Genomic DNA, 27294 nt, shown 5'->3' on the forward strand with positions numbered 1-27294 from the left:
ATTTATCTACAACTTGTTATGGATATATAACTGCACAAATATTTTCTAAAGATGTCAAAATATGTAAAAATTGTTTAATTATAATTTATATATACTTGTAAAAATGAAAATTAAGCTAGTGCACGAATGATCGAAAGTGTATAAAATTAAAATGATCTTTTCTCAAAGATATTAACAGAAACTTATGCACACATCTTTTTATTTATATATTTTTTTATTTTATCTTTTTATTTATATTCTATACATATAGATTGTTAGGATTTATCTTACTAATTCCTTTTTTCTTAACAATTATCTTTTGATTTTTGGAAGAAATTATAAAATTTCTTAGCGCCTACTGACAAGTGTTCAAATTATTTCATAATCCAACATATTTACGATTTTCGTACGTAATTCTATTGGCAGACTCTCCAAACTAGGACCCATGAAATTTACTACTAACAATATGTCTGTACGCAAAGGTATGACTAATTTGTCTTTAAACCTGAAAAAAATCATTTTGTAAGCAATACTTTATATATTTATTAAATAGGCATAAAAATGATACAGGTGTAAACCATACAATAGACATATAGGCATAAATAGAATAGTTTAGCAGACCAGTTGCCTGTCAAAAGATTCAAATTTGAGTTCTGGTTCTATTCATTGTATACATATATAAGAAATTTTTAATGGCAGAAAAAATTCCATTGAAAAAGAAGGAATGAGTACATTCCAAATGCACTGCTAAAATTAGTTAACTTGAGATAATAATTGATATTTAGTGAATTAAATATGCACAAAATGGAAGATTTTTAGAATATATCGTAAAAAACTTAAATTTTTTTAAGTTTTATATATTATATTTTTTTTGCATATTCAATTTCTCAAATACTGACATACATACACAAAGCAAAAACAAGATGATACATTCTAATATTGCATATTAATTGAAATATAGAAATTCAAATAATAAGAATACATATAGTACAATAAACAAAATCATATCATTACCTATGTGATATTTCTTTGAGATTCATATATCGAAGACACAAATTATTTGTGTATGGATTTACATACTTTAATGTTTGTATAACCATGCTATAAATCTTCATATCTCGTATATGCGACAATATATTAAGTACCAATTTATCGCCACAAGTTATGACAATTAATTTTGATCTAATGTGGTCTACATTACGCAATGTCAAATAGATTTCATACACTCCTGTTTCTTGAGACTTCCAATTTTTAGGTATATAAACTAATCTTGTATTTTGCTCCCTGTAAATAACATACAGATTAATAAATAATCAAAAGCAATAATATAATATATACATATACCTATATATATATATATATATTGTAAATGTATATTACCATTTTGGAGTATCAGAAGCGGACGAAACGCCAAATCCGGACTCTGCCAACAGAACAAGCAGCAAGGCAACAAGATAATCGTGATGTTTAGCATTTTCATCCAATTGTTCTAATACTGCCCTCAGCGATAACGCTATTGTAGAAAACGTACTGTCCTCTGCCAATATCGGCTCGGTTATATCGACTGTTCTGTTCAAGGAGCGCAATTGCTCCATTTTACTATGTAATGACAATAAACTATTGACTCGCGCTTTTTCTCTTTTTTACCATCTGCTTTCTTAACAAAATCACTCCGATTAAAATGTAATGTGCATTGTTTACTTGCTATATGTTGAGTTGCGCATGGTGGAAGAAATACTTCCAGACTTCTACCATGAAATATATGTCAGCTGAGCTATTTTATTTGCCATATGTACATATATATATGCATAGGATAAATTTTTCAAGAATGACGATTGGTTACTCCAGTTCTATATTGCTTGAGGAGCCATTTCATTGGCTGGAACCTTAAATTCATTTAAAATTAGTTTTTTTTTAAATGATGTGTGATATTAATTAAAATTATTCTTTTATACATATTTATATATGTATATATAATTTTAAATATAAGATATAAATCTCTTTAAGTTTGTTTTCTTTTTATAAAAATTAGAGAGAGAAGACAAACTTACTAAAGCGTATTTCCAATTTTACGTTTTTCCAACCTTTTTCTTCATTATTCTTTTTTCATTATTGCCACGATGTCACATGTTGAACGAAAAGTGCGACATGGTGCAGCTAAAATGAACACAGCCATCATGTCCCGATACTTTCAGCAGGTAAAGCAAGTTAAGTAAAGGAAGTAAAGGACGGACCGTTAGAAGGGGAAGGAAAAAGGAAGATCATTTGGAGCAAGTTAGGTAGCACCCGCGTCGTAATGCCGTCCGAGCGAACACCAACGTAGCGACGAATAATTATATGATGTACCAGGACGCGTGCGAAGGACGAAACGTCATATGAAACAGTGTCTTTAACCTAATTTCATCCGTACTTGTTTTCCAAAAGAATCTCAGGTGAGTTTGCCTCAGCAGGCGACAAAATTTAACATATCGCAGTACCGATCCCTGTCGAGAATAACCGCTATCTTGCTTGAAGCGGATTCACTCTCGTCGTCCTCGCGTCATATAATTTCATTTTTCTTGATACTCTTGATCGTTCGATTTAAAGAATAGGGAGTTTTTGCAATAACATGGATCCAGTCACGTTATCCTTTTCTTAATTAGTTATTAGAAAGAAGATATGACTTTAGCGTATCTGAATAAACGGTATTGTAAAAACTCCCTAATAAGTTGCATGTGGAAACGGACTGCGCAATGCGTACATGATGAAATTTAAGATACCGTTAAGTACGATAAGTACTCTCATTAAGTACTCTCTCCGGGACATCGTTATATTGAAAAGTTTGTATCAATATTTATTTTTCTTTTTTTTCTTCTTATTTTGTATCAGAGGCAAAATCTAAAAATTACTTTTGCTAAAGTATATCTATTATTAAGATATGATATATTATTAAGATGTTTTTGTTCAATGCATCTAACTTTTAAATCTAGCGTTTCTTCTTATAAATTCTTTGAGGTTTTGTTACTTCAGCATTTAAGTAAGCTGTCGTGTTATTTTTTTGTTTGTAGTAATACTCTGTACATGAAACATGATGTCTAATGGTATTCAGAATCCGACTGAGCAAATTCAAGATATCTCAATGGGGAATAATGTACATCATTCATCCTTGGTATCATCGCCATCGTCGGCCTTGAATTCTCCCCTCATGAAGCTATCTTCGTATTTCCTGGCAGCACGACCATGGTCGCTGAGTGCGTCATTGATGCCGACACTTCTCGGATCAGCACTTGCATATCGACTACCAGGCCTGGCGAGCTTCAATTGGATATCGTTATGCCTTACTGTGCTTATAGTGTTTTGCGTGCATGGTGCTGGTAATGTAGTGAACACTTATTTTGACTACGTGAAAGGCGTTGATAGTAGAAAAAGCGACGATAGAATACTGGTAGATGAGTTACTATCCAAAGACGAATTGGTCACATTGGGGGCATTCCTATACGCAGCAGGATGTTTAGGATTTGTCTTACTGGCAGTCATCTCTCCTGCAAAGATGGAGCATTTGGCTCTTGTGTATTTCGGAGGTTTGTCCTCTTCCTTTCTCTATACAGGAGGTATAGGATTGAAATATATCGCTCTGGGCGATGTACTTATCTTAATTATATTCGGTCCAATCTCAGTTCTATTTGCGTTTATGGCGCAAACTGGTTATGTTGAATTAGGAACAATTTATTATGCGATACCGCTTGCCTTGAATACCGAGGCTATTTTGCACAGTAACAATACGAGAGATATGGAAAGTGACGAGAAAGCAGGAATCGTAACGCTAGCTATTTTAATAGGTCATACCGCGTCTCACGTTTTGTATGCTTTTTTACTGTTTACACCATATATAATTCTTATAGTAGTGGCGTTTAGATATTCCCTCTGGTTTGTACTGCCAGTGATCACTTTGCCGACTGCCTTTAAAATAGAAAAGGACTTTCGCAATCCGCATAGAATTCAAAACGTGCCTAAACGGACAGCTGGATTAAATTCATTTCTAGGTATTTTATATGTTCTCGCTTGTTTACTCGTGGGCTCGCTTCCTTATCTGTAAATTATTCATGAGGCATCATCGTCCTGGATTACTCTTTCTATTCCGTTGATATTTTTTTTCAGCAAGAAAAAAAATTTCATCTAGACTTGTAATTAAAAGTATGACTGTTCAGAGTGAGGAAAAGTTTGAAACATGAATTGTTTTATTCATTTTGAGATATCAATTATTCATAGTTCAATATAACTTTCCGTCATCTCGGAACATAACTAAATATACATAATCCAAATATTGTTATTATCTGCAAGGGTAATCCAAGACTGAAATTTTTGAAGTTAGACTTTATCTATATATATATATATATATATATATATATATATATATATATCGGCAGCTTATTGTTAATTAAAATTTGATAATTTTAAAAGTTCGAAATTTCTGAATTCTTACAAATGCAATCACCAAATTATATAGAACAGGTAAAAGAAATATATGACTCATTTATTGAAGATATTTATGTTACATTCGCCTCAAGTACAAATTAATTCTTATCAGTTTCAAAATGTTTATCACAAAATTAGATCTTTGTGATTTGATCTTATTTTATACTGCGTACATATTGTTACATCTTGTAATAAAATATCATTCTTGCGGATATTAGGATTGGAAAACATACGTATATATATTGTTTATGTCTTTCTCATTTTTATTTAAAAGTAAATTAAATCTTTTATATGAATCCCTCAGAATTAAACTTCTTGAAACACATCTTTTGTGTATTCATTTTAAAATAGGTATATCTTAAGAAATACAATACGCGGCGTTTGTGTATGCATTCTGTAACACGAAGGAGGTATATGCTCATATTGTGTTTTATTATGAAAATATTGGTTTATGTTAACATATTATTTATATATTGTATAATTAACGTGCATAATAATTTTAACAGAGCGATATCTCATTCAGGAACAATGTCATATACGCGTATGTGTATTTTACATTACATAATATGTTATATTTTTAATAACATATTATGTTCAATTTAATCATTTATTTTTATTTTTACTTAATAAATTAAATTTTTTTCTTCTTCCAATGGTTCGAATATTTATGCATCATGACATAGTATAATCTTCTCGCATAATCTTTAGATATATCATAAAATAATTATGACAATGTTTTGTTTGAAATACTGTAAGAGACTCTTATAGTTGTCATATTTATCTCATAAATAGAGATTCGAATTAGGAATAAATCAAAAGCATAGCTGAACCAAATAAAAATAAAAATATATAACTCGCTACGCGTCGATCTATTCCGATTAAATCATCGATTAATGATGAAATATAAAGGAATTGTAAATGTATGTGTTCTGAGTAACAAAATGAAAAATCTTGGTAATCAAGAGTCATCATAACATTAATTTATATATTTGAGGTTTTATATAATTATACATTTGAAAATTGTTGTATAACATTTTTTTACAAGAAAACAAAATACGTCAATTTTTGTATTATATTCTGTATATGTTACAAAACCTTGTATTATAACATCATTTGATCTCAGTTCATCTATTTTATTAACAATTTATAAAGTAAAATATGTATCCTATATTTTAAATATATCTCTCTTCGAAGGCGCTTACATATCTGGATTCATCACGTACATAATAAAATTATATGGTAGAAGGAGGCGGGAACAGAATAAGTAATACAAGTTAAAGAGAGATATATGAATATGAGAAAAGAAAATTTGTGTGACTAATTTAATAAATGAATTTAATATGTATTCATTGCACTGATTCTTTTAGAACATTCATCATTTCTGAAGAAATTTTTCTTTCTTATCTTCTCTATGAGAATTTGACTGTGTTGTGAATGTACAATACTCAAGTGACAATACTTTTAAGACCATGGAAAGCGTTTTGTTAAAAATATATATTTTCCGAATCATATAATTCTGCGAATTATATATTGTGTGTATATATATATATATATACATAAAACATATATAAAACATATAAAAAGAAGAGCATAAAAAACCACAGCACAAGTTATAGTTTGTGATATTTAATTATTATTACATTAATTAAAACATTAAACGTTTCGGCCACAATCTGGCCATCTTCAGTAATTCAGTAATATTCTTAAAATGCAAAGTTACATCTAGTTGACATTAAATTCAACAGTCGGGTGTTATAATCAAATAAACGTGTTCTTTTCTATGTGAAGATGCTTCATACGAAATGTTACAACGCCAATTGTCATATCACGAAAAATGTAGAACAAGAATTTCCAGATTCTAATTTAAAATAAATTTGTATATCATTAATATCTTCTAGTCGGAATATAAAGAAATAGAATCGTTACCTGTTTTACAGCAAAAAACTAAACGATGAATCTCAAGTACTTCTTTTGCACAATTAGAATTTTGTCGTGACATTATGTATTGTTATTTGTCATATCATGTATTTTATCACTATTTATATATATGAGTCAATAGTTTAGAAAGTTCTAGAATTATTTATTAAAAGAAAGAGAGATCCTTCTTAAGAAGAGGAAAATAAACATCAGACAAACCTTCCGTGTCACTTTGCTTATTGATACCTCTTGTTTGTCTTTTTATATGTATCATTTCCGAAATTCTTCTTTTCATTAATGATTGTTCTGTATCTAAAATTCTTATGTTATCCCAATCCAATTCATGCATCTCATTCAAACGGTGACGTGAAATTTCGGAAGAAGGTTTTTTTATATCAGCCTTATGTTCTTTCATCCGAGTTTTTAATTTCCTTTTAGTGTTTGGCCAACATAAGACGATTCACAGTTTAAACAATTGATTTTTATAGACTACTCCACAATGGTCATCCTTAGGCAAAGAATCCTTTCTTAGGCTTAAATTTACTGTTAACTTTGGCGATGAAAACGGCATAAATTTTCTAGATGTTAAATTAATGAGACAAAAAGGAAATATCATCTTTGATATTTATAAAAAACCTACCAATTCTGGGAGATATTTAAACTATTTTTCGAATCATCCGTTAGTACATAAAAGGGGAGTAATTATTGGGCAATTTGATAGAATTTTATTTTTATCCCATCCTAAATTTCATGAAAAAAACATCTCTGAATTAATTCACACGCTTTTAAGTAATGGTTATCCTTTAAAATTCATATTTTCAACAATAAAAAATAGAATAAAAACATTGGAAAATAGAACTAATTTAGATCAAAATCGCGAAGAAATTAATAATGAATGTGATTCTAAGAAAAAATTTTTCACAATACTTGGGCAAAGTATCTGAAAAATTCAAAAAATTTTCACATGTTCATGGGTTTAATATAGCTTATAAACCTATGAATAAAATGAATACTTTTATAAACGAGAAAGGATTCTTTGCCTAAGGATGATCATTGTGGAGTAGTCTATAAAATCAATTGTTTAAACTGTGAATCGTCTTATGTTGGCCAAACTAAAAGGAAATTAAAAACTCGGATAAAAGAACATAAGGCTGACATAAAAAAACCTTCTTCCGAAATTTCAGTGGTTTCACGTCACCGTTTGAATGAGATGCATGAATTGGATTGGGATAACATAAGAATTTAGATACAGAACAATCATTAATGAAAAGAAGAATTTCGGAAATGATACATATAAAAAGACAAACAAGAGGTATCAATAAGCAAAGTGACACGGAAGGTTTGCTTGATGTTTATTTTCCTCTTCTTAAGAAGGATCTCTCTTTCTTTTAATAAATAATTCTAGAACTTTCTAAATTGTTGACTCATATATATAAATAGTGATAAAATACATGATATGACAAATAACAACACATAATGTCACGACAAAATTCTATAATAATTGTGCAAAAAAAGTACTTGAGATTCATCGTTTAGTTTTTTGCTGTAAAACAGGTAACGATTCTATTTCTTTATATTCCGACTAGAAGATATTAATGATATACAAATTTATTTTAAATTAAAATCTGGAAATTCTTGTTCTACACTTTTCGTGATATGATAATTGGCGTTGTAACATTTCGTATGAAGCATCTTCACATAGAAAAGAACACGTTTATTTGATTATAACACCAGATTGTTGAATTTAATGTCAACTAGATGACTTTGCGTTTTAAGAATATTACTGAATTACTGAAGATGGCCAGATTGTGGCCGAAACGTTTAATATTTTAATTAATGTAATAATAATTAAATATCACAAACTATAACTTGTGCTGTGGTTTTTTATGCTCTTCTTTTTATATGTTTTTAAAATTATAACCACGTTAGTTTTCAAGATGTATATATAAAACAATTATGTTATGAAAAATAAATTAATGACTAGCTCTATTTTTATGATTCTTATAACATATGAACAACTTAATAACATTTAAGTAAGATCGTAATAGCGATTTCACACATATTCCTTTCAGTTATGTATAAATATATTTCAAATGTTATACATGTAGAGATATATTTGACTGGAAAATATTGTTTCAAAAGTAAATCATCGCATGTCAATATATAGATATAATGCATGTTGTACATAACGTGTATAATATAAAATGACAAAAAATATTAAAAAATATGTCATACGGTTAAACAGGGAAAACTTATATGCCATCCTCTGCTGAGTCCATCTCAAGTAAAGCGTTCTTTAGCCTGTCTTCCAATAATGCGTTCTCTAATTGTTGCGCTTGCAAACGGTTCTCTACCTCTATAGACACAGAATGCACCTCCATAACACGAGTCTTAGTGCTCTCGCAAAACTCCGCTAGTAAACTAAATTCCTCATCTAATGCGCTGTCATCCAAATTGTTTTCGAATTTATCGAGTTTCTTTCGCTTTCTCATTGGTTCATTTAACATGATATTATTATCCGAGCTTGATTCGTGCAACATGAATTCTGTCAATACGTTGGATTTGAACCACCATGGTAATGTCTGGAAATGCTTGATGTGATTTCTGTTGTAAATGACCGTTTGATCTTCGTCCAGAAGACGTATCTTCTCTTTGATTATATATAGTAGTATGTGTACGAAATTTGATACTTGTAAACTGCCCGAGGTGAGAAATAAGTTGCTCAATATATCGCAAAAAATGATATTACAGTTCGAATCGGACAATACCTCCCTGCAATAATTCATAATATGTCGTCGTAAATCTTGTATGTCTGTTATTGGCCACGGTGCACTGAAATTAGAAAATAAACGACATAAATAACAAGATATTGATACACACACAGATATCGTGTATGCGTTATTGTATAGGTATAGATATATTAATATAATTAATAATTGATCTAGATCAATACTTACTTCCACGGCGGTAGCACAAAACTGTTCATCGTGGTTTCTAATTTTGCTCTGTATTCATCTCGTTTCCATGATTCGTTAAAATATTCATAACTGCATGGCATGGTGCCACTGTTTTTGAGGAATTTTTTCAACTCGGGCGCGAAATTTGTATATAACGTAGATTCTGGATCTAAGATTATGTCTATCAAGTGATTTACAGCCTCATTGTGCAAATCAATTACAAAGTTTGGATCTTTTAATGCGTCTGACAACTGTTTATTATACATAGAATCACCCAGTATCCTGAAAATTATAATAACAAACAGAATATAGTGTATTATGTACATATTAGAAAATATCTATATACACATAATTAGGTAAGTACAGAAAGTAGCTTACCTCAACCATAACTCTTCGGATAAACATATGTCGTATACATTAAACAGATAATCCATTTCCAGCGGATTCGATGGTGACTTGTTCATCGTCAACCATAAAACTGCGCTTTGCGTCAAATTTAAGATAATTTTTGCAGACAGATTCTCCTCGTACATGATTGTATATTCCGATACATAGCCAGATTCCAGGAAGGATTCCAAATCTGAGACGATATTATCATTCTGATTCTCCAAGTCTCCGTTACCTAAGACAATAAAGGCGAGCGGCATAGGCATTAGCTTGTGCCGCGACAATACGGTCCTCGTTAAACGTTTCGCTACAGATTTGTAATTCTCCGAGGCATCAGCGATGAATAGAAGTGCGTCGGCACCGATCAAGTGATGTTCGCTGATCAAACCCTCGAAATGCCTTATACAGACGTGCAAGGTTTCATAGGGATTTGGCCGGTAAATTTTCACGATAGGATCCATCGTAAAATTGTCAGGATTCAAGTATTCATTCATCACTTTCTTGTGATACCACAAGACCGCTTTGTTAGCCAAATCCGGCCAAGAGATGACGAGTTTCCAATATACGTTAGGCAAGGATTCGAGGTCCAACGATCGTATGTTCTCCTTGATGCCGGCATACACGATAATTTCGATAGGCGCAAGAGTCTCTGTCGCGCTGGCTGCTACATCCTCTGGTTCGCCTCGTCGTTTACACATATTCTGCATCACCACTTCCTGCTCTTTGGTATACAGCATCCGCGCGGTTTCCTCCACGGAATGCCTCTGCAACCAAACCGGCGTGTCTTCCAACGCCGCTCTTTGCCGCTTCTTTCTCAATACGTACTGTTTCCAAATATTTACGCATTTGACGATCACTCGATTCTTAATTCGCAGTAACATCGCCTGTAATTTTTTTTGCTGCTCAATTTCCGCGGTCAGTATTGTATCGCAAATCTCATGAGTAACTTCGCCGATCATGTCTGAAAGAATTCTCTTGCTCAATGTGTTATACATTTCTATCCTGTCGATATCCTGTTTCGCGATGGTGCAGCAAAACTCGTTCATGACTTCTGCGTGCAAGCTATTATAAATATCTTCCGATTGCTCCTCAATTCGTTGCATTCTCCTCGCATGTTCTCTAGCCTTCTCTAGCTTCGCTTTCTCAGCCTCCGATATCACTTCTTCCTGGATCTTCTGTTCCTTTTTATGGAAGACACTTTGTTCCTTCTTCGTCTTACTCGCAACATCTGCGAATACTGACTGTTGAACAGAAACCGGTATGGGAAAATGTTTATTAACGAATATCGTGGAGGAAGGACTAACGTTCCTGAATAAATTTCCCGAGTCTACCCCGGAGAAGATACTCTTATTTACAGCCATGGCAAACGGCGGGACTGGTTCTGCATTATGTGATGTTTCTGGTGTAGAGAACACGGAAGGATTGCCTACAAATAAATTATTACCGATAATATTGCTGCTACCAAGCATCGCTGGCTGTTGTTTATCATTAGTGTCTTCGCGACGTGTACTAGTCGCACTTCTGCTGTCAGAATATTTTTCAGAAGCTACTTTAATCGATGCACCAATTTGAGCTTTGTTCTCAATAAATACATTCGATTCTTTTGGCTTGTGTTCGAATACATCCGGTACACACGATGTTACCGTTTCAAAAACGTCTGAGTTGAGAACCGATTCGGGAACTGATGCGTGTTTAAACGCGCTCGCTTCGTTGTTCGCATTTGTTGGCTTTCGAGTTTGCACAGATCGAAAATCCTTTACGGCTCTCTGATCTTTATTCCGGATTGATGTCACCTTTGCTATCCTCTTTGTTTTGCTATCCTCCTTTTCTACGAATTCATATGGATCGTGCCGTTCCGCAGAGGAACTATCAGCAGTTTGGTCCGCGGCGTTGATCGATTCAGGCATTAAATAACCGTGCACGTCAAAACTATTATGTGGCTTATGATTCTTGTAAGTCTTCTCTGGCATTTTTTTACCAGCGATGCATTGCCCAATACTAAAATTTAAGGTGATTCTCTTGGATTCTATTAAATTGCAAGCCCTACCTTGCTGAATACTCGCTGTGGGCATATTAAAACTCTGACGATTCAGGAGAATGTACATCTCGTCGTTTGACAGATTCAATCCTGCTTGTTCGCAGAAATATATAGCCTCGTTCTCATCCTCAAAGCCAAGGATATCTATTAATTCATATAACGGAAAAGCAGTTGAAGTAGTTCTACAATATGCCTTCACCATTATCGAAAGAGCTCTTAATCTGATTTGATTGAAATATCTTAACAGGATGCAGGCGTTCAAGTAAGTCGTCTCTCGAACGAGTTTAAAAAATTTGTAGTAATTGTTCGAGTCCAACGAAAAGTATACTTTGATCGCAAATTGGACTTGCGGTGAATTTTGCACGGAGACTGGCAGCTGCTGCAAGTCGTACAGGAAATTACCGTTGTTCAAATTTAGCAGTACAATATACGCCCTGAATTCAGGCTCGTTTCCGCAGGTGATACCCTTTACTCTCAAATCGTGGTACATGTACTTCAAAGTTTGCAAACACTTGGTCAAGTTCTCCGAATTAATCTTCTTGTCGAAGACAGATGCATCCTCCGCACAGAGTCTTTCGGAGCATACTATGTGAAACCTAGCACATTGCTCGATCAATTCGACGCTTTCCTTGCAGCACAGTTCCTGCTGCGTAATATCTTTTCTAATACCTCTCGTCCTATCCCAAAGAAAGTGATACCACTCGGCTAGATTTGTACCTTCCTGCTCACAGAGATCCATCAACTCGTGAAGCAAGTAGCTCATGGTCATTTTCAAAGATTTCACCGGCCTTAACTCATGAGGCATTGGCTCCTCCTGATCCGCGGAAGATCTTGAATATTGCTTTATAGCAATCGCATGATTTATTCTGTACTCGTTACCTTCCAGCTGTTCGTACGACGCAACTTGCCTCTGAGACTCGCGCATCAGACGTTCCTTCTCAGGGCACATATCAGGGCAAGTGCCGCTGGTTACCGTCGCGAGCGAAGCTGGTTTGGCTCGCTTCAGTCTCATAAGACGGTCTCTAGCTTCCAACACTTTGTACTTATCTTCGGCCGTAAGAGCAACTTGATGTATTATATTTTGCAGTTCTTCTATGGATTTACTGGGCAAAGATTTAACTGTCTGACTCTCGGTGTCGTGCTTCTCGATTTTCATTGCAACTTTTTCCAATTTTCCCATAGCTTTCTCATGCGACAATGTTTTACCACTCAGTGCTTTACCTTTTATCGGAAACAACATGTTTACATCAGACACCTCGTTTCCTTTGATAGGATGCAAATTATATTCTATGTTCGCCATGGCTTCCAATTCTGATTTAATCTCATCGTCGGATGCTTTAAGTAGATTTGCCACTATATTGTGCTGCAATTCCTTCTTCTTAATCATTCTTTTCGCCGTTGATTCCAGCTTTGTCCATTCTATATCAAACTTTTCACCTTTATAATCACCACTGCCGTAATATGCAGCACTCGCCTCTATCTTGGTCGCGTAAATTACTGTGATTACATATTTTTTCGGACGAATAGTTATCTTTATGATTTTTCCGTACTTGATAAAGTATTCTTTTGCTGCTGTTTTAGTCAGCAAGGCTTTCGGCACGTTAGAGCATGTTATCGAGTTGTCAATGTTGACTTTAGTGATACGTGATCTGGAATTCTTTTTCAACTGTTCAAATGCTCCCGTGTCTTTAAGAGCATTAGCAAATACGTTGATCGTAGGCTTGTACGTGTTTCTAGAAATTCTTGGCTTATATTTGTTAGATTTATTTAGATTAGTCCACTGCTCTAATCCAAAGCGCTCACCTCGATCTTTATCATGTGAACTACCTATGCGACTCTGATTGCATTGTGACACTATTGTTGGTAAAGCGAATGTAAATATATTCTTTTTACTGACTTGAGTGTCAAACACATGATCTGAACCTACACCGAAATTAATAACTCTTGAAAGATCAAATATATTCGGTTTCGAGAATACGAAAGAATTCGACGCTGCATCTGTTTCCGAAGTATCCATCTCCATTTTATCCATTTGGCTTGACATTTCGCTTGGAATTTATCTTACTCCTGTAAATTATATAATGTAAATGCTGTGACGACAACAACACTGTGACGAATACGATACTGCGTATCGCAACGATATAAAAGGTAAATGTGGTTTAACATTTGTCTGGTTTAACTTCCGAATCGGAATATTGAAAATCATATCTCAATTAGTAGTAATTAACAATCGTGAATCTACCAACCTGTTTCTGGGAAACAGCACTGAATAAAACAATTATTGAATTGTCACCGTCAGCTGCAGCAATGTTTACGCGCGCATTTAAAACACTAACCTATTTTACAAAATACGCTGGACTGCGTTCAGGAATTACGCCCAGATAACTTTAAGGCCCTGCGCACAATCGGCACAATAGAAGGAATAAGGAATTAGAAATGAAAAATAAACGATTTTAAGGGGCTCCGCCAATAAGAGGAACAGGGAATAAAGAATAGAGAATAAGAATTTCAACCTATCAGAAATCATGGAATATACAGTATTTCTATTACGTATATTATAGCAAAGATACACACTAGAGTGCATGCAAACTTCCAAAGAGACATTTATAAGTCTGAGGGTCGATTCTCTATTTTCAAACAAGATGAAAATTACAGAAGTAAGCAAATTTACTAAGTGTCGACCAATAAAATTATCAGTATTCTAGTAAATTCGCTCACTTTCGTAATTTTCACTTCGTTTCAAGATACAGAATCGATTCTCTGTTCGCGTTGCGTGCACTTTTTATATTTAGAATATTCGATTTTTCTCTCTCTTAAATGTTCGAATACATACATATTTATTTTGTTTTAAAAATTTGGGGTATTTTAAGTAACGTGAATATACAATATAACACTTTCTGAATTGGTACACACAATGAAATAAGACAAAGTGAAACAAATGAATATTTGTTTCATTTCAACTTATTGCACTGGTTTAAAGTGCAGCAATAAAAAACAGACCTATAACCCTCATGTCTTTTTTCGATTACTTTTGGAACACGACTGATTTCCAACAGGAGAATTTCTCTTTAGGGAGAAAAAATATAGTAAGTTTTTCTGCGTTCAGGTGATCATAAACAATATGGCGTATTTTAAGAGCGCAATCCAACAATCAAATCTTAAATCGAGCAGTAATTCGTTCTAGAAACAAATATTATTCTATCTTTCTAATAAGTAACAAAAATAGAACAATATTCTTTGTGTCACCAAATAGAAAGTATCCTCAATTATTATTGTGTTATTAAAAATATTAAGTATTTCAATTAAGTTATAACTTGTTCCAAATTATTGGAATATAAGGATCGAGAAGAGCATAAAAAAATTATACAGATGTGTTGGGTCAATTTTTGTGAAAAAGACATGAATATTCAACTTTGAAAATTTATAACAAATTTATAGGAAATTAAAATCATTGAATGCCAAAAAATTAGTTTTTCGCATATAAATTAATTGTATTAATTATAATTACTATATGCATACTTTTAGCAATCGATCGTCGATTATCACGTAACCTCTATTATCTCGCTGTGTGATAAGACAACAAGATGGCGGTCGAATCAAAATTCGCGCTTCTCTCGGCTTTCTCAGCGGATAATGTGGAATAATGGTGACAAATCAGGGAGTAGGGTATGGCAACGGCAACGATAAGAGAACGAGGAAAAAACTCGTGCGTAATATATCGTGGCGATGTAGTGTGAAATAATATATGGGCGTATATATGTGCGCGAATCGACAGAATCAACGGGGGCGATAATATAAATGATAAAAAAACGGAACGGAGCTGAGTAGGGCGCCGTTGGACGCCGTGTCCGGTCGTATTGTCGCAATACCAGCCATCGGCCATCACCAATCGGCAGAACATCGTAGAATCCGGTTCCGTTCTCCACTTCTCCCCCTCGAGTTTGAATTCCGTAACGGTCGCAGCCTGCGGCGACTGGCGACAGGCGACAGGCGACTCGGCGACTCGGCGAATCGGCGAATACGAACTGATACGAGCTGATACGAGCTGACGAACGTCCCACCCTGTTTCTGTGACGGAGGTTGTCGCCTGTCGAAGGCATCGTGGCGTGGGTGTACATAGTTGTACATAGCAAAGCGTAGAGCGTAGAGCGTAGAGCGTACGCCGTGTCGCCGGGAAGGCGGCGCGACGCGACGCGATACGCTCGCCTGACGTAATGCACCTCGGATTTTTGCGCGCGTAGGCAGAGACCAAGAGATCGCCGCCAACCGAACGATTAATCCGAAGACTTCGCCTAGTTACCCGCCCACTCCCGCGTGTTTACTGCGCGCCGCTAATTGAACGCTACTCCAATTTGCATTAACGTCGCGCTGATGACAGATCCACCTGATCGGTATCTGCTACTGCGCCGTACACCCGCTGCTGGATCACGATGGAGGACGCGAACGAGGTTTTGGCGTGCGCGGCTGAATTCATAAAAGGTAATCCGTTCTGGATTAAAATCTATTTTTGATGACCGCACGAGAAAGTATGCTGGCCGCAAGTGACTTGTTCCCGGTTGTAAATACGGTCTGTGGATTAAGTAACGTCAGAGCTATCGTTTAACGGTTTTGCTTCGTTACAATGAAACATCTGCGAGATCTTCGACAAAAAAAACCCTCTTTTTAATTTTAATAAACGATACGCAAATTTATTTCATATCGATGCATTTATATTAAATTAAATTACATTTTTTCTTAAAACCGTAATTGTATATTATACTTTTAAGATATTTAATATATCTTCTTGGTATATTTTTTCAGAAATAGCATTCGTTATCATCAGTCTTGCAAACAAAATTACAATTTACAATTTACTGAAAATTTTACATTATTTTATGTATAAAGTTGTTTAAACGTCCACAATAAAGTTTTTCTTTTACTTGATGTATAAAATGAAGAATAAATTGTTTCTTCTTTCAGATCGATTGTATTTTATAACATTAAGAACAGCAATGAAACCAAAAAGTAATCCAAACACTCACTACTTCAGTATTGACAACGAGTTGGTATATGAAAATTTTTACTCCGACTTTGGTCCCCTAAATCTGGCCGTGCTATACAGATACTGCCAAAAAGTTAATAAGAAATTAAAGGGCATTGCACTCAGCAAAAAAAAACTCGTGCATTATACGACGATGGAGGATTCGGAGAAAAGAGTTAATGCTGCATTTCTTATAGGAAGTTACGCGGTAATACAGATTTTTTTTCTCTTATGATTTTTTTGTTAGTGAACATATATTTGGAATGACAAAAGAATAGCTACAAAGTTTTGTGTCTTATCAAATTATTAGGCAAGTTAATATTATCTGTTTTTCAATGAAATGTGACTTATATACACATGATTTATGAACATTGACACATCATTGCATACTATATATCATTAACTGCACATATGCAATACGCATAAATTTTTGTAAAATATTTTTATATTGAATTAAATGTTTAAATCTAAGTTTAAATCTAAGAATTCGACATTATTTCTTTGTACAACCCATTAGTCTAAAGACTCCAATTTTATTGGTACAAATTGCACAGTTTGTTTATATTGAGCAAATATTTGACAGTTCTAAATGCCATAAGAGAAACTAAGAAATGATAAAAAAATATTTCAATTTAAATTTTTTGTTCTGAACATAATCCCTCACGAAATTTATTGCGTTTTATTGGTAAAATAGATGTGACGCTAGGGTATACTTTTAAATTCTAAAGGAACTCTGAAAAATTTTTATTGGTTGATAAACTAAAAACTACTTTATTGATTTCCTGGTAGAATTTATTCGCAAAAAGATGCGCAGCTATCGTTAATATATTCTTGAAATGCTTTAAAACTTGTATCGAAGCTAAAAAATGTTGCCATTTTGAATGTTAATTATTATTTTTTGGTCTTTAATAAGACAAAATTAATACTCTAGAGTTTGTATTTTTGTAATTACACATTACCTATTAATAATTTTAATTTTCAATAAATATAATATTTTGTGACCAAACTTTTTTTGTAACTCTGTAGGTACGAATGTTATGAAAAAAGGATTTATTTATCGCATTAAAATCTATTTTCTATTTTCAGATATTGTATTGCAAGCGTACAGCACAAGAAGTTTATGAATGTTTAACTAAAAGTCCAAATAGTCCTTCGTTTATCATGTTTCGTGATGCTTCGGTTGGACCACCATGCTATCAGATATCGTTAAGAGACTGTTTAAGTGCTATATACAAGTGCCATCGACTTGGTTTCTTTAATTTTGAAGATTTCTGTGTTAAAGAATATGAACACTTTGAAAGAGTTGAAAATGGAGATTTAAATTGGATAGTTCCTGGAAAGTTCATTGCTTTCTGTGGTCCACATGCGAGATCTAAAATGGAAGATGGTGCGTACCTTCCATTTTAATTGTATTGTGACGATGTAGAATTATGTGCATGAAAAAGAATGCAATAATGAGAAGGAATCTGATGAGTAAACAGATCCATGGAATGAATGTTTGCGAGCGCAAAAGCAAGGGGACACAAGTATGAGCAAAATTTGAAGATGAATGTGTGACGATAAACAAAAGAATAAAAATTTTTTTTTTTTAAGGAATATATATAGCAAAGATCTATCTATACATTTAATTTTTGGTCTTTATCACTTAAATCATCTAGCTTGATAATAACTATATGTAATGATAGTTATATGACTATGTAAGATAATTCATTCAAGAATTATGTATCTTTTCCATAGGTTATCCACTTCATGGCCCAGAATGGTATTTTACATATTTTCGCCGTAATAATGTAACAACAATTATACGGCTTAATAAGAAGGTTTACGATGCAGCGAGCTTCACCGATGCCGGTTTCATTCATAAAGATCTATTCTTTATGGACGGCTCAACGCCGACGGACGCAATAATGCATCAGTTTCTCAAAATAGCGGAAAACGCAAGTGGCGCGGTTGCTGTACATTGTAAAGCGGGTCTCGGTAGAACGGGTTCTCTCATAGGTTGCTACATTATGAAGCATTATCATTTAACGGCTCACGAAACAATCGCCTGGATAAGGATATGTAGGCCAGGTTCTGTAATTGGGCATCAGCAACAATGGCTGGAGAGGTGGGTGTGTATATATTTAAATGTATGTGTACACATTCATCATTTTCTTTTTATTTTTATTATACTGTATCTGTTTTAAAAATTATATTATACTGTAATAGAAAAAAAAATATGATGATACTTTTGCGTCTTTTAGAAAAGAAATGTATCTTCGATCGTTATTGAAAGAGCCATTGCAATCTGAAAATGGAAATCCGGTGCATGCATATGGGATATATTCGATAATTGGTAGACCTAAAGCAGCCTTTTTCCAAGGAGATGTAAAGAACCTGATGGAGGATAATGTGTCAGGAATAATGCATCGCGTGGATGAAATAAAATTGGATGATCCTGGACCAGCGGCTGGGGCTAGCGCCACGACTAGATATAGTACGTTGACTCAAGGTGATAAATTGTGCAGAATTAAAGCTAGAAGAAGAGGTATATCGACAGCTCAAACTTCTCTTAATGCAAATACAGGGACATCTACCGTTGTACAGTAAGTACAAAATATATTTATTGTAGAGAGGGGGGGGGGGAAGAGAGAGAAAGAGAGAGAGAGAGAGAGTTTTCTGTCTTTTTAAAATTGAGATTAATGTGTATATCGTATTATAGCCCATATTTGGGACCCTTATTACAAACCAGAAGTCAAAAAGGAGCCATTGCTCTAGTGGGAAATAAAGAAAGAGATCCCACCAAAAGGCTATTATCACGATCCACCGCAACGACAGTCGTGAAAAGGTTAAACAATTATTTATTTATCTATTTCTCTTCCTATACATTACTTTGTTTATTATTTTTATTCAAAGTATTTTTCTAAGTATTTTTCTATATCTTGCCTTTCTTCTTTCTTCTATGACATTATCTACGTATATTCTTTCATTTGCTCATTTCCCTTCTAAGTTACGCTTACATACATTCATTAACACATGCTTCTTATATATAAGATCGATAAAATTTTTTTCGATCGAATTATATTATTATCAATATTGCATGCATATCCGAAAAAATAGGGTCTCTTTATCTTGACTGGAAATTGTAGAAACAGTTGGTTGGTCAACAGTAGCTGTGATCCATCTTCCTGCCGTATTAGGTCTAAACCGGCAACACAGAGTCATAACATCAACAACAATACAACTACTACCAATCCTGTTACATCTTTAACCGTATCAAAACCAGTGAGAAGGGCAAAACGTACCTCCTGCATGGCTGCACAGGCCCACGCTACAAACTCGTCTGCCAATCATTCAGTATCGCAACCGCAACAACGCATGAATATGATCCTCAGATCGGCAGACCGAGTTACTCGCTATTCGCTCAGGCAGTAAGTCAATAACTGTCCCTGTTTTCTCGAATTTGGATCTAAATTTACGATTGTGCAGTTTTTTCATCCTTGCTTATTTGATGTATAAATGAAGAACTTTTACAATATTCCCTCTTTTCCACCCCGCCAATTTCCATTGCTTCTGATTCTTTAGCTTTGCTTCATTGTCAATGTACAAGTACATTTTCCATACACAACTATCTAATCTTATATTTTCATCTCTCTTATATTTCTCACTACTTATACTTATTACCATAAGTATATAGAAATATAATTGATGAAGCTTTATAGATTTATATACATCTGTTAATAGCCAAATGTATAAGTATCTTAAAAATATTTTATACCTTTTTTTTAAATTAACAAAGATTATTTATGTTATTATATAAATTTTTAACTGTTGTTTTATTCTTTTATTGATTTTTAAAGAAGGAAAAACCATTTGAGTAATTATAAAGATTATACGTTTTGCGTGTTTTCTCCAGATCCAGTCTTAGAATGCCAACGTTTCGTGAACGATTTCACGAAACGTTGGTATTCCAAGATTGGATCTGGACATAGAGAAAACCCGCAAAATGCATAATCTTTGTATAGAAAGCACCCATGGAAGCCTCAAGAACATTTGATTAATTGTTCCATATTGCATGTAGCATGACTCCTAAGTTTCGTTTTTGTTTTGTTAGCATGTATTGCATTCTATGAACCTTATATAGGCCTGGGCAAATAACAGTTGAACAGAGATGCATTATACAGGTTGAAGTTTATATAGTCCAGGCCTCGTAACAATTTACATTTAATGCTTATGCAATAAAACAAGTAGCACCAGAGGTGGCTAACGAACCGATCCCATTTATTTCTGTGACTTGCAGTGCGCGCACAACAAAAAGTTATAAAAGTGCATTTATCAGATGACTAACCGATATTCCCAGTGGCGTTGGGGAGGACTGTCAGGTAACTGGAGCATCTCACCAGCGCCGAAGATCTCATCGCTTAAACCCCATCATTCAGTAAAAAGCACTTCACTCTGATCTTCAATCCTTCAACTCGAGCAAGTTTTGCCCAGGCTTTTTTATATCATAAATCAATGAAGATCAAACTATATCTCTACCAAAATCATCAACACTGCATTATTGATTAATATGGTTTTATCATATCTGCATCATGGGATATGAATTTGTTGCAGTGATATTTAATATATAGCTTACACAGCTTTTAATTGTTCTTCCATATATCAGAGTATTGCGATGCGTTGAATGTCTGCAAAAAAAAAAAGAGAATCAGATTCTATTAATAATCATCTTTTAACTCTAATATCATCTTTCTGCTGGTCAGAATAAGCACTTGTAGATATATATTTTTAAAATCATTTTTCGACTTATACAATTATATAATTTCTGTTTTCAATAATTTTTTCAAAATTTTGCCAAAATGTTAATTTAGTGCTCACGTACTTATTCTTTTCGCAACGTTTAGTTGAACATGTATTTTACAGTGTGTATTACACACTCTAAAGACACATTTTTTCATTTTATTTCATTTTGTCAAAATTTAAAAAATTAGAAACATTTAATTAACTTTAATAATTTTTGATGAAGTAAGATGTATTATTTCTTCCATTATAATTAATGTATATCTTGTTAAAAATACAAAAGAATGACTTTTGATCCATTGCACAATCAAAACTGAAGGAGTGTAATGATAAATTTCTTGCCTCAAAATTAAATTTATTACATTTTTCTGTTATTAAAATATACAAATTTTTATATACGTATATATTATATATACAAATTTTTATTGTTGTGAAAAAATTATTGCAAACCGGAATTGGATAGTTAACAAAAATAAAAATTTATTTAGCATTATCGTGATATAGAATACGTAGTACATTATAGAAGCATATAATTGTCTTGTATTTCAATCAATTAAAACAAATGTTAAAGAGCTCGAAACACTGTAATTATGGCACTTGTTAAAAAATTTATTTGTGTTGCTTTTATTTTGGACAAACGCATTAGATGAAGAATTGCAATACCAATGTATATATTATATGTGCAGTTTATATACGATCGATGCTACTTACTTTGCCAGCGATGTTATTTAGTATATCTCCTGCTGAATGCATTCATTAAATTATAGAAATCTGTTATATATAAAATTTGAATATGTTAAATTATACATATATTTCTTATTTAATTGAAAACAAATTAAATGTAGATTTTTATAAATATGCGACTTTATATTATTTTTTTCTTTTTTTTTATAACATCAATTATACATACATTGATAATAACAACTTTAGCAACATTTTATTAAAGACACAATTTTAATATGTAAAGAATATTATTTATCTTCAGGTCTTTTTGTAAACATATGAACAAAATTTAATTACGTAACTTATACAAAAAATTTTAACGCGATTGCTTCAACGTAAAACATATCAAGAAATGTGATGTGAAATTGTAATAGTTATTATATACTGAAAATTTTTGTGCTCTAAAAAAAGAAGAAAAAAATTTTAATAAAACGTTTTACGTAAAAACATCAAATATTTTCGATGATTCATTATATGATTCAAATTGACCTGAAGATAAGATGACGTGATATTGAATATTCTGATGTAGAGCACTTTGTAAATTGTATATAACAGTGTAAGTTAATTATGAAATATTTGGAATACCTTTAAGTACAAGATTAAAATTAAGCTGTTACTCTTACGAGTACCTTTTCTGTACATATTAAGTTGTTTTAATAATCTCAAAAATTGCACTTTGCAATGTGTAACACTTCAAAAAGCATCACTTTTGCAGTGCAGTATTTTTATTAATAGGAAAGAACAAAAGTTTTTACATACAGTAAAAAGATTATAATAAAATCGTATTTATAATTGTTAAATGAACTTTATTTGAATGAGTATTATACCAAAGTGACAAGATATATAAATAATTATATGAAAATATATCTTAATTAATAGAAATTTATAGTAGAATGATATTTGGCATAAAGTTTTATTATCTTTGAAATTCAATTAATAATAATTATTAATAAAATTAATATAATTTATTAAAACTAATTAATAGATTGCAAAATTAAAATTTTTTTTCAGGTGTTTTGTTTGTATCATATCTTAATGTTATACATTAGATTTGTGTTATACATTAAAATAAAATGTGTTTAACAATTTTAACTTATAATCTTGTTATAATACACTTTTATTTTCATATATCTACATATAAATATATTTAATTGAGCATGTATCAGTCACTTATTAAATGTATAATAATAACTGCAACAATTTATTAAAATTTAATGAACTATAGATCTAGATTCCATAGCTTAAAAAGCAAGGTACTTGCTTTTTAACTTTCTTATTTATAACAAGAATAATTAAAGATATTAATTTTGTAATATAATATTCTTTTCTAATTTTATATTTCTAAATATCTCAGATAATTAATGAAAATAAAATTCTCTTTTCATGTCAGTTAAAAATCAAAAGGAGAAAAATGTGTTTTAAAATGTAACAAAAAATTAAATTATATCGCCAGAATCTGTTCTAGGCAGCAAAAAGGAATTGTCAATTTCAAATATCAATAATAGATAATATAGACGGCAGTCGTAAGAGTAACTATAATTGTTGTTTATAGACGATGTCACGCTATATATATATCTAAGATAATTATAATAAAAAAAAGTTTATTATTTTTTATGAAATTGATACATAAACTATAGACACTAAAACAGATACTAAAAATATAGACATGTCAATAGTAGTTTTTAGTGCAAAGTTCTCGACTAAATATACACATACAAATGCTTTTACACATATGTATGTAGTTTATACATTAGATTTATATACATATATGTGTGTATGTGTGTATATATATATATATATATATATATATATATGTGTGTGTATGTATGTATGTATGTATACATTAGCTGCGTATTCATTTATACAATGAATATAGAAGTCATAGCTTTTTTTGCTAATTATTAGTGTTTAAAAACACATGTTATTCAAATGTGATGTTTAGGAAAATAAAGTCTATTTGCCATTAGGTTTCCAAAAATTTGTAGAAAACAATTATTTATTTTCGAATAAATACATTGTATAAATTATAAAATGATAGCAAGTTACGATAGAAATTCGGATGTCTGTTAAGAATTGTGAATTATGTATAACATTTCTTCATTGCGTAATGTTTAATTGTAATATTATATGCAACGAGACCATTATGTCTTTAAGAATACAATCATTGTCATGAAAATAATTTGGTCAATTTTAAGCAGAAGCATAAGATATGCATAAAATTACAATATCAATTATAAATTCTTACAAGTTTTACGACGAGTCTTCTGTTTCTGCTTAGAATTTATCCATAAATCTGCAAGTGTATATAAAAATTATACAATAGTTAATTTATAATATTATGTTGCATAGTAATATTACAAATGCAACATTACAAATCACAGTGGATTAATAAGGGAAAAAATATCTTAGAGTGCAAAAATGTTTCTATTCATTACAAAAGTGACATTTAATGTAACATTAGATTAGGATGCGAGATATTGAGAGTATTATTTAATATTGTATACTTAAATACTCTTTGTAAACTTTTTTTATAATTACAAATTACTAAATGTGCTACATATATAATTATAAAAAAAAATTATAAAGTAAAACTAGATCACACAGTGAACTTTATATTGTGTTATATATTCAATAAAGAATATGTATTTTATTTATCTTTTTTGAATATTAGTTATATCCTGTTATTTACACTTCAACTGCATAGAAAAGCTGTTTGTAAAATGCTGTAAAATCATTTATTTTATATATAAATCAGTTTATTTTTAAAAGTTATTGAATAGTCTCTATCTCTCTCTCTCTCTCTCTCTCTCTCTCTCTCTCTCTCTCTCTCTCTCTCTCTCTTTCTCGAGAGAAAATTTTTTTTAAAGATAAAAAATAATTCGTTATTTAGTTAAAAGATAAATGCAATATGTAGCTAATGCTACCCAGTGACTAGCAAATCCGAGCTCAGCCCACTTGTTGATTGTGTGATTATAGCTGTACCCTGTTTCTTGGAGATCTGACGTATCAAACATGAGACCTAAGTAAGCTAAATGAAATATCGCCCCGAAAGAAAACATCAAGTTTGTCATAAACACCATACAATTATGAGAGTTGTATTTATGCATGCATTTTTTCTTGGTGCACTGTTTGGACGTGACACAAGCGTCGAAGGTGTCAGCGAGAGTGGCCCTAAGTTGAAATTCTACATACGTGTAAAATCCTAGACTAAGTAACACGGCCGCCAATTGAAAGTTCAATCCGTGTAAAAGAGAACTTATCAGATACGTGATGATCACTGCTCCAAACTTTCCCAAGTTTTTAATACTAGGACGGAATATGTCTGAAAAGTGATGACAGGAATCAATTTAAATTTCATTTTTAGCCTTCAATGCCTTGTTACAAAATTCTTTGTCATTGTAAGAATTATTTTGAATTCGGATTTTACACATACACGTTTTTAGCCAGTGATGCATTGGAATGTTCCAAAAAACGACGACCTGAACAAGCGAGCGTGGAAACTCGATGTACAAGGGCTTAACTATCGTCGACGATGAAAGGGGAAATCCTCCCAAAACTAGCAATGCCGAAGCTATGTACGAAACGAAGTAATGGGATGTTCTGAAGGATAACGCATCTCTGTACGCTATTAACCACCTGAAATAAGAAAAAAATATTTCTTTACATGAAAGCATCAAATATTCATCAAAAAATTTTTGAATTGTACATACTAACTTCCAAGAGTTATCTACAAATATCCATTGCGTCCAACAATTTGAAATACTCAGGAAGACAAAAGAAAGGAAAGCAAATCCTATACTACATATTATCCACCATCTTGTCTGTGTATAGAGAATTTTATTATTAAATATCATTGCGTCTATTTTAAATTATCTTAGAAACTGTTTTTAAAAATCTGTCTTTCTTATTAGCATATTTTTATATATTTTATTTTTGTATATTTTAGTGATAAAAATAATACGCTTATTTTTTAAATACCTGACTGCTAGAGTAACGTAGTGACAGATAATCTTTAAATGACACCCATGGTCCAAATAAACAAGTTACACCACAGAACATGTAACCCATGTAACTATAAACATCTGGCAAGTTGTTTGAGTCATTTGTGTCAATGGCAACGCTAATCGCTTTCATCACCATAGTCATGATGACACTGCGTATCCTATGCCATATCACTGGTTGCATTGAGAGTTCACTAAAAATACATTGGAATATTCCTTATTGGCTGTAGAACATAAACACAAATTAGTCTACATTACTGAAACATACCAGTACGCAATTATCAAAAGGGACGGTAAAAAGATCCCTGCACCTTTGTGCAATCTTTTTGGCACATGTAAAATACCATAAGAAAATAGAACGAATACTATCAATACTATTAAGGATTCATGCACATAATATTGAATTATATACAAGCCTATAATAACTGATAATATATGAAATACTTGATGCGATATGTATTCTGAAATGTAAAACAATAAATTATTTGCAATTTGTCACAAGAACAATCTGATAAAAAAAGAGAAACAATAATTACAATATAATTATACAATTCATATTAACATTTAACATTTTTAATATAAATAATGTAAAAAATTTTAACCAGTGTGAACAAGCAGTCTAAATAAAATTGTACTGCCCAACAAAGGCAGTATATGGTGTCCAGTATCAAATAGACTAGGACTGAGACAATGCTGATACAAATCGTGAAGGGTTTCCTTCTCTGAGTCTGTGTAATCATAATCATATTCGACATTGTTGTGCAAACACTCGTAGTCCAGACAATCATCCTCGTCGTTGTAGAAAACAGTCGTGTCTGCATCTTCCATCGCGGCAAGAATAAAGATAACTGATCAGCATAGCACGTTGTGAGATTTGTATTCTGTGTTCGACCTGTTTTTTCAATAAGAAAAGATCATATAAAATTTGAAAATTAGATTAAAAAGATAGAAAAGATAAATAAAAACAAATAGAAAGGAAAGATGTAAATTAAGAGGAAAGATAAATAAAGAGATGAATTAATTTTACAATTAAAAAAT

General features: G+C 32.2%; 5 protein-coding genes and 1 long non-coding RNA gene across 9 annotated transcripts; 2 read left to right on the forward strand and 4 right to left on the reverse strand.

Annotated features, from left to right (window-relative positions):
* Nucleotides 1-195: 195 nt before the first annotated feature.
* On the reverse strand, nucleotides 196-2170 carry LOC105152822 (F-box only protein 7). Its single transcript, XM_011067301.2, has 4 exons — nucleotides 2031-2170; nucleotides 1360-1865; nucleotides 994-1263; nucleotides 196-484 (listed from the first exon to the last, which is right to left on the reverse strand). The coding sequence occupies exons 2-4, from the start codon at nucleotides 1572-1574 to the stop codon at nucleotides 349-351; spliced, it is 621 nt and encodes a 206-aa protein (XP_011065603.1). The 5' UTR covers nucleotides 1575-1865; nucleotides 2031-2170; the 3' UTR covers nucleotides 196-348.
* A 90-nt stretch (nucleotides 2171-2260) lies between these two features.
* heix (UbiA prenyltransferase domain-containing heix) lies at nucleotides 2261-4759 on the forward strand. Its single transcript, XM_011067302.2, has 2 exons — nucleotides 2261-2411; nucleotides 3027-4759. The coding sequence occupies exon 2, from the start codon at nucleotides 3047-3049 to the stop codon at nucleotides 4052-4054; it is 1008 nt and encodes a 335-aa protein (XP_011065604.1). The 5' UTR covers nucleotides 2261-2411; nucleotides 3027-3046; the 3' UTR covers nucleotides 4055-4759.
* A 643-nt stretch (nucleotides 4760-5402) lies between these two features.
* LOC147910504 (uncharacterized) lies at nucleotides 5403-7142 on the reverse strand. Its single transcript, XR_015544115.1, has 2 exons — nucleotides 6361-7142; nucleotides 5403-6292 (listed from the first exon to the last, which is right to left on the reverse strand). It is a non-coding gene; the product is annotated as an uncharacterized LOC147910504 (long non-coding RNA).
* A 1275-nt stretch (nucleotides 7143-8417) lies between these two features.
* On the reverse strand, nucleotides 8418-15155 carry xmas (RRM_XMAS2 and SAC3_GANP domain-containing protein xmas). Its single transcript, XM_011067305.2, has 4 exons — nucleotides 13980-15155; nucleotides 9687-13800; nucleotides 9309-9590; nucleotides 8418-9183 (listed from the first exon to the last, which is right to left on the reverse strand). Exons 2-4 carry the CDS (start codon nucleotides 13775-13777, stop codon nucleotides 8604-8606), a joined length of 4953 nt encoding a protein of 1650 aa, XP_011065607.1. The 5' UTR covers nucleotides 13778-13800; nucleotides 13980-15155; the 3' UTR covers nucleotides 8418-8603.
* Nucleotides 15156-15366: 211 nt separating this feature from the next.
* Nucleotides 15367-21440, forward strand: cdc14 (cell division cycle protein 14). Of its 3 annotated transcripts, none has more exons than XM_011067312.2 (8): nucleotides 15370-16212; nucleotides 16693-16961; nucleotides 17840-18140; nucleotides 18491-18860; nucleotides 18997-19338; nucleotides 19455-19580; nucleotides 19882-20163; nucleotides 21093-21440. In XM_011067312.2, exons 1-8 carry the CDS (start codon nucleotides 16164-16166, stop codon nucleotides 21172-21174), a joined length of 1821 nt encoding a protein of 606 aa, XP_011065614.1. In that variant the 5' UTR covers nucleotides 15370-16163; the 3' UTR covers nucleotides 21175-21440. The 3 variants fall into 3 exon arrangements, with proteins under 3 accessions (XP_011065617.1, XP_011065614.1, XP_011065615.1); XM_011067313.2 differs by having other exon boundaries at nucleotides 15371-16212; nucleotides 21033-21440; XM_011067315.2 differs by lacking the exon at nucleotides 19882-20163 and having other exon boundaries at nucleotides 15367-16212; nucleotides 21033-21440.
* por (Protein-serine O-palmitoleoyltransferase por) lies at nucleotides 20905-27084 on the reverse strand. 2 transcript variants are annotated; one of them, XM_087402922.1, is made up of 7 exons: nucleotides 26859-27084; nucleotides 26525-26717; nucleotides 26234-26450; nucleotides 25970-26076; nucleotides 25689-25891; nucleotides 25448-25577; nucleotides 20905-21420 (listed from the first exon to the last, which is right to left on the reverse strand). In XM_087402922.1, exons 1-7 carry the CDS (start codon nucleotides 27082-27084, stop codon nucleotides 21312-21314), a joined length of 1185 nt encoding a protein of 394 aa, XP_087259048.1. In that variant the 3' UTR covers nucleotides 20905-21311. The 2 variants fall into 2 exon arrangements, with proteins under 2 accessions (XP_087259048.1, XP_011065612.1); XM_011067310.2 differs by lacking the exon at nucleotides 20905-21420 and having other exon boundaries at nucleotides 24219-25577.
* Between the last annotated feature and the right edge of the window lie 210 nt (nucleotides 27085-27294).

This window comes from Acromyrmex echinatior, chromosome 2, assembly GCF_024713525.1.
Source record: "Acromyrmex echinatior isolate Ae372 chromosome 2, ASM2471352v2, whole genome shotgun sequence".
Lineage (NCBI taxonomy): Eukaryota > Metazoa > Arthropoda > Insecta > Hymenoptera > Formicidae > Acromyrmex > Acromyrmex echinatior.

Coding starts and splice junctions, on each gene's coding strand:
- LOC105152822 (XM_011067301.2), bottom strand. CDS start 1,574: ATGGAGCAATTGCGCTCCTTGAACAGAACAGTCGATATAACCGAGCCG. Junction 1,264..1,359: donor GCTTCTGATACTCCAAAATG/GTAATATACATT, acceptor TGTTATTTACAG/GGAGCAAAATACAAGATTAG. Junction 485..993: donor CTCAAAGAAATATCACATAG/GTAATGATATGA, acceptor GATTTTTTTCAG/GTTTAAAGACAAATTAGTCA.
- heix (XM_011067302.2), top strand. CDS start 3,047: ATGATGTCTAATGGTATTCAGAATCCGACTGAGCAAATTCAAGATATC.
- xmas (XM_011067305.2), bottom strand. CDS start 13,777: ATGTCAAGCCAAATGGATAAAATGGAGATGGATACTTCGGAAACAGAT. Junction 9,591..9,686: donor TCCGAAGAGTTATGGTTGAG/GTAAGCTACTTT, acceptor TATAATTTTCAG/GATACTGGGTGATTCTATGT. Junction 9,184..9,308: donor TTTGTGCTACCGCCGTGGAA/GTAAGTATTGAT, acceptor TTCTAATTTCAG/TGCACCGTGGCCAATAACAG.
- cdc14 (XM_011067312.2), top strand. CDS start 16,164: ATGGAGGACGCGAACGAGGTTTTGGCGTGCGCGGCTGAATTCATAAAA. Junction 16,213..16,692: donor CGCGGCTGAATTCATAAAAG/GTAATCCGTTCT, acceptor TTCTTCTTTCAG/ATCGATTGTATTTTATAACA. Junction 18,141..18,490: donor GAGATCTAAAATGGAAGATG/GTGCGTACCTTC, acceptor TCTTTTCCATAG/GTTATCCACTTCATGGCCCA.
- por (XM_011067310.2), bottom strand. CDS start 27,084: ATGGAAGATGCAGACACGACTGTTTTCTACAACGACGAGGATGATTGT. Junction 25,892..25,969: donor TTTGTAGATAACTCTTGGAA/GTTAGTATGTAC, acceptor TTCTTATTTCAG/GTGGTTAATAGCGTACAGAG. Junction 25,578..25,688: donor GCATCACTGGCTAAAAACGT/GTATGTGTAAAA, acceptor ATCACTTTTCAG/ACATATTCCGTCCTAGTATT.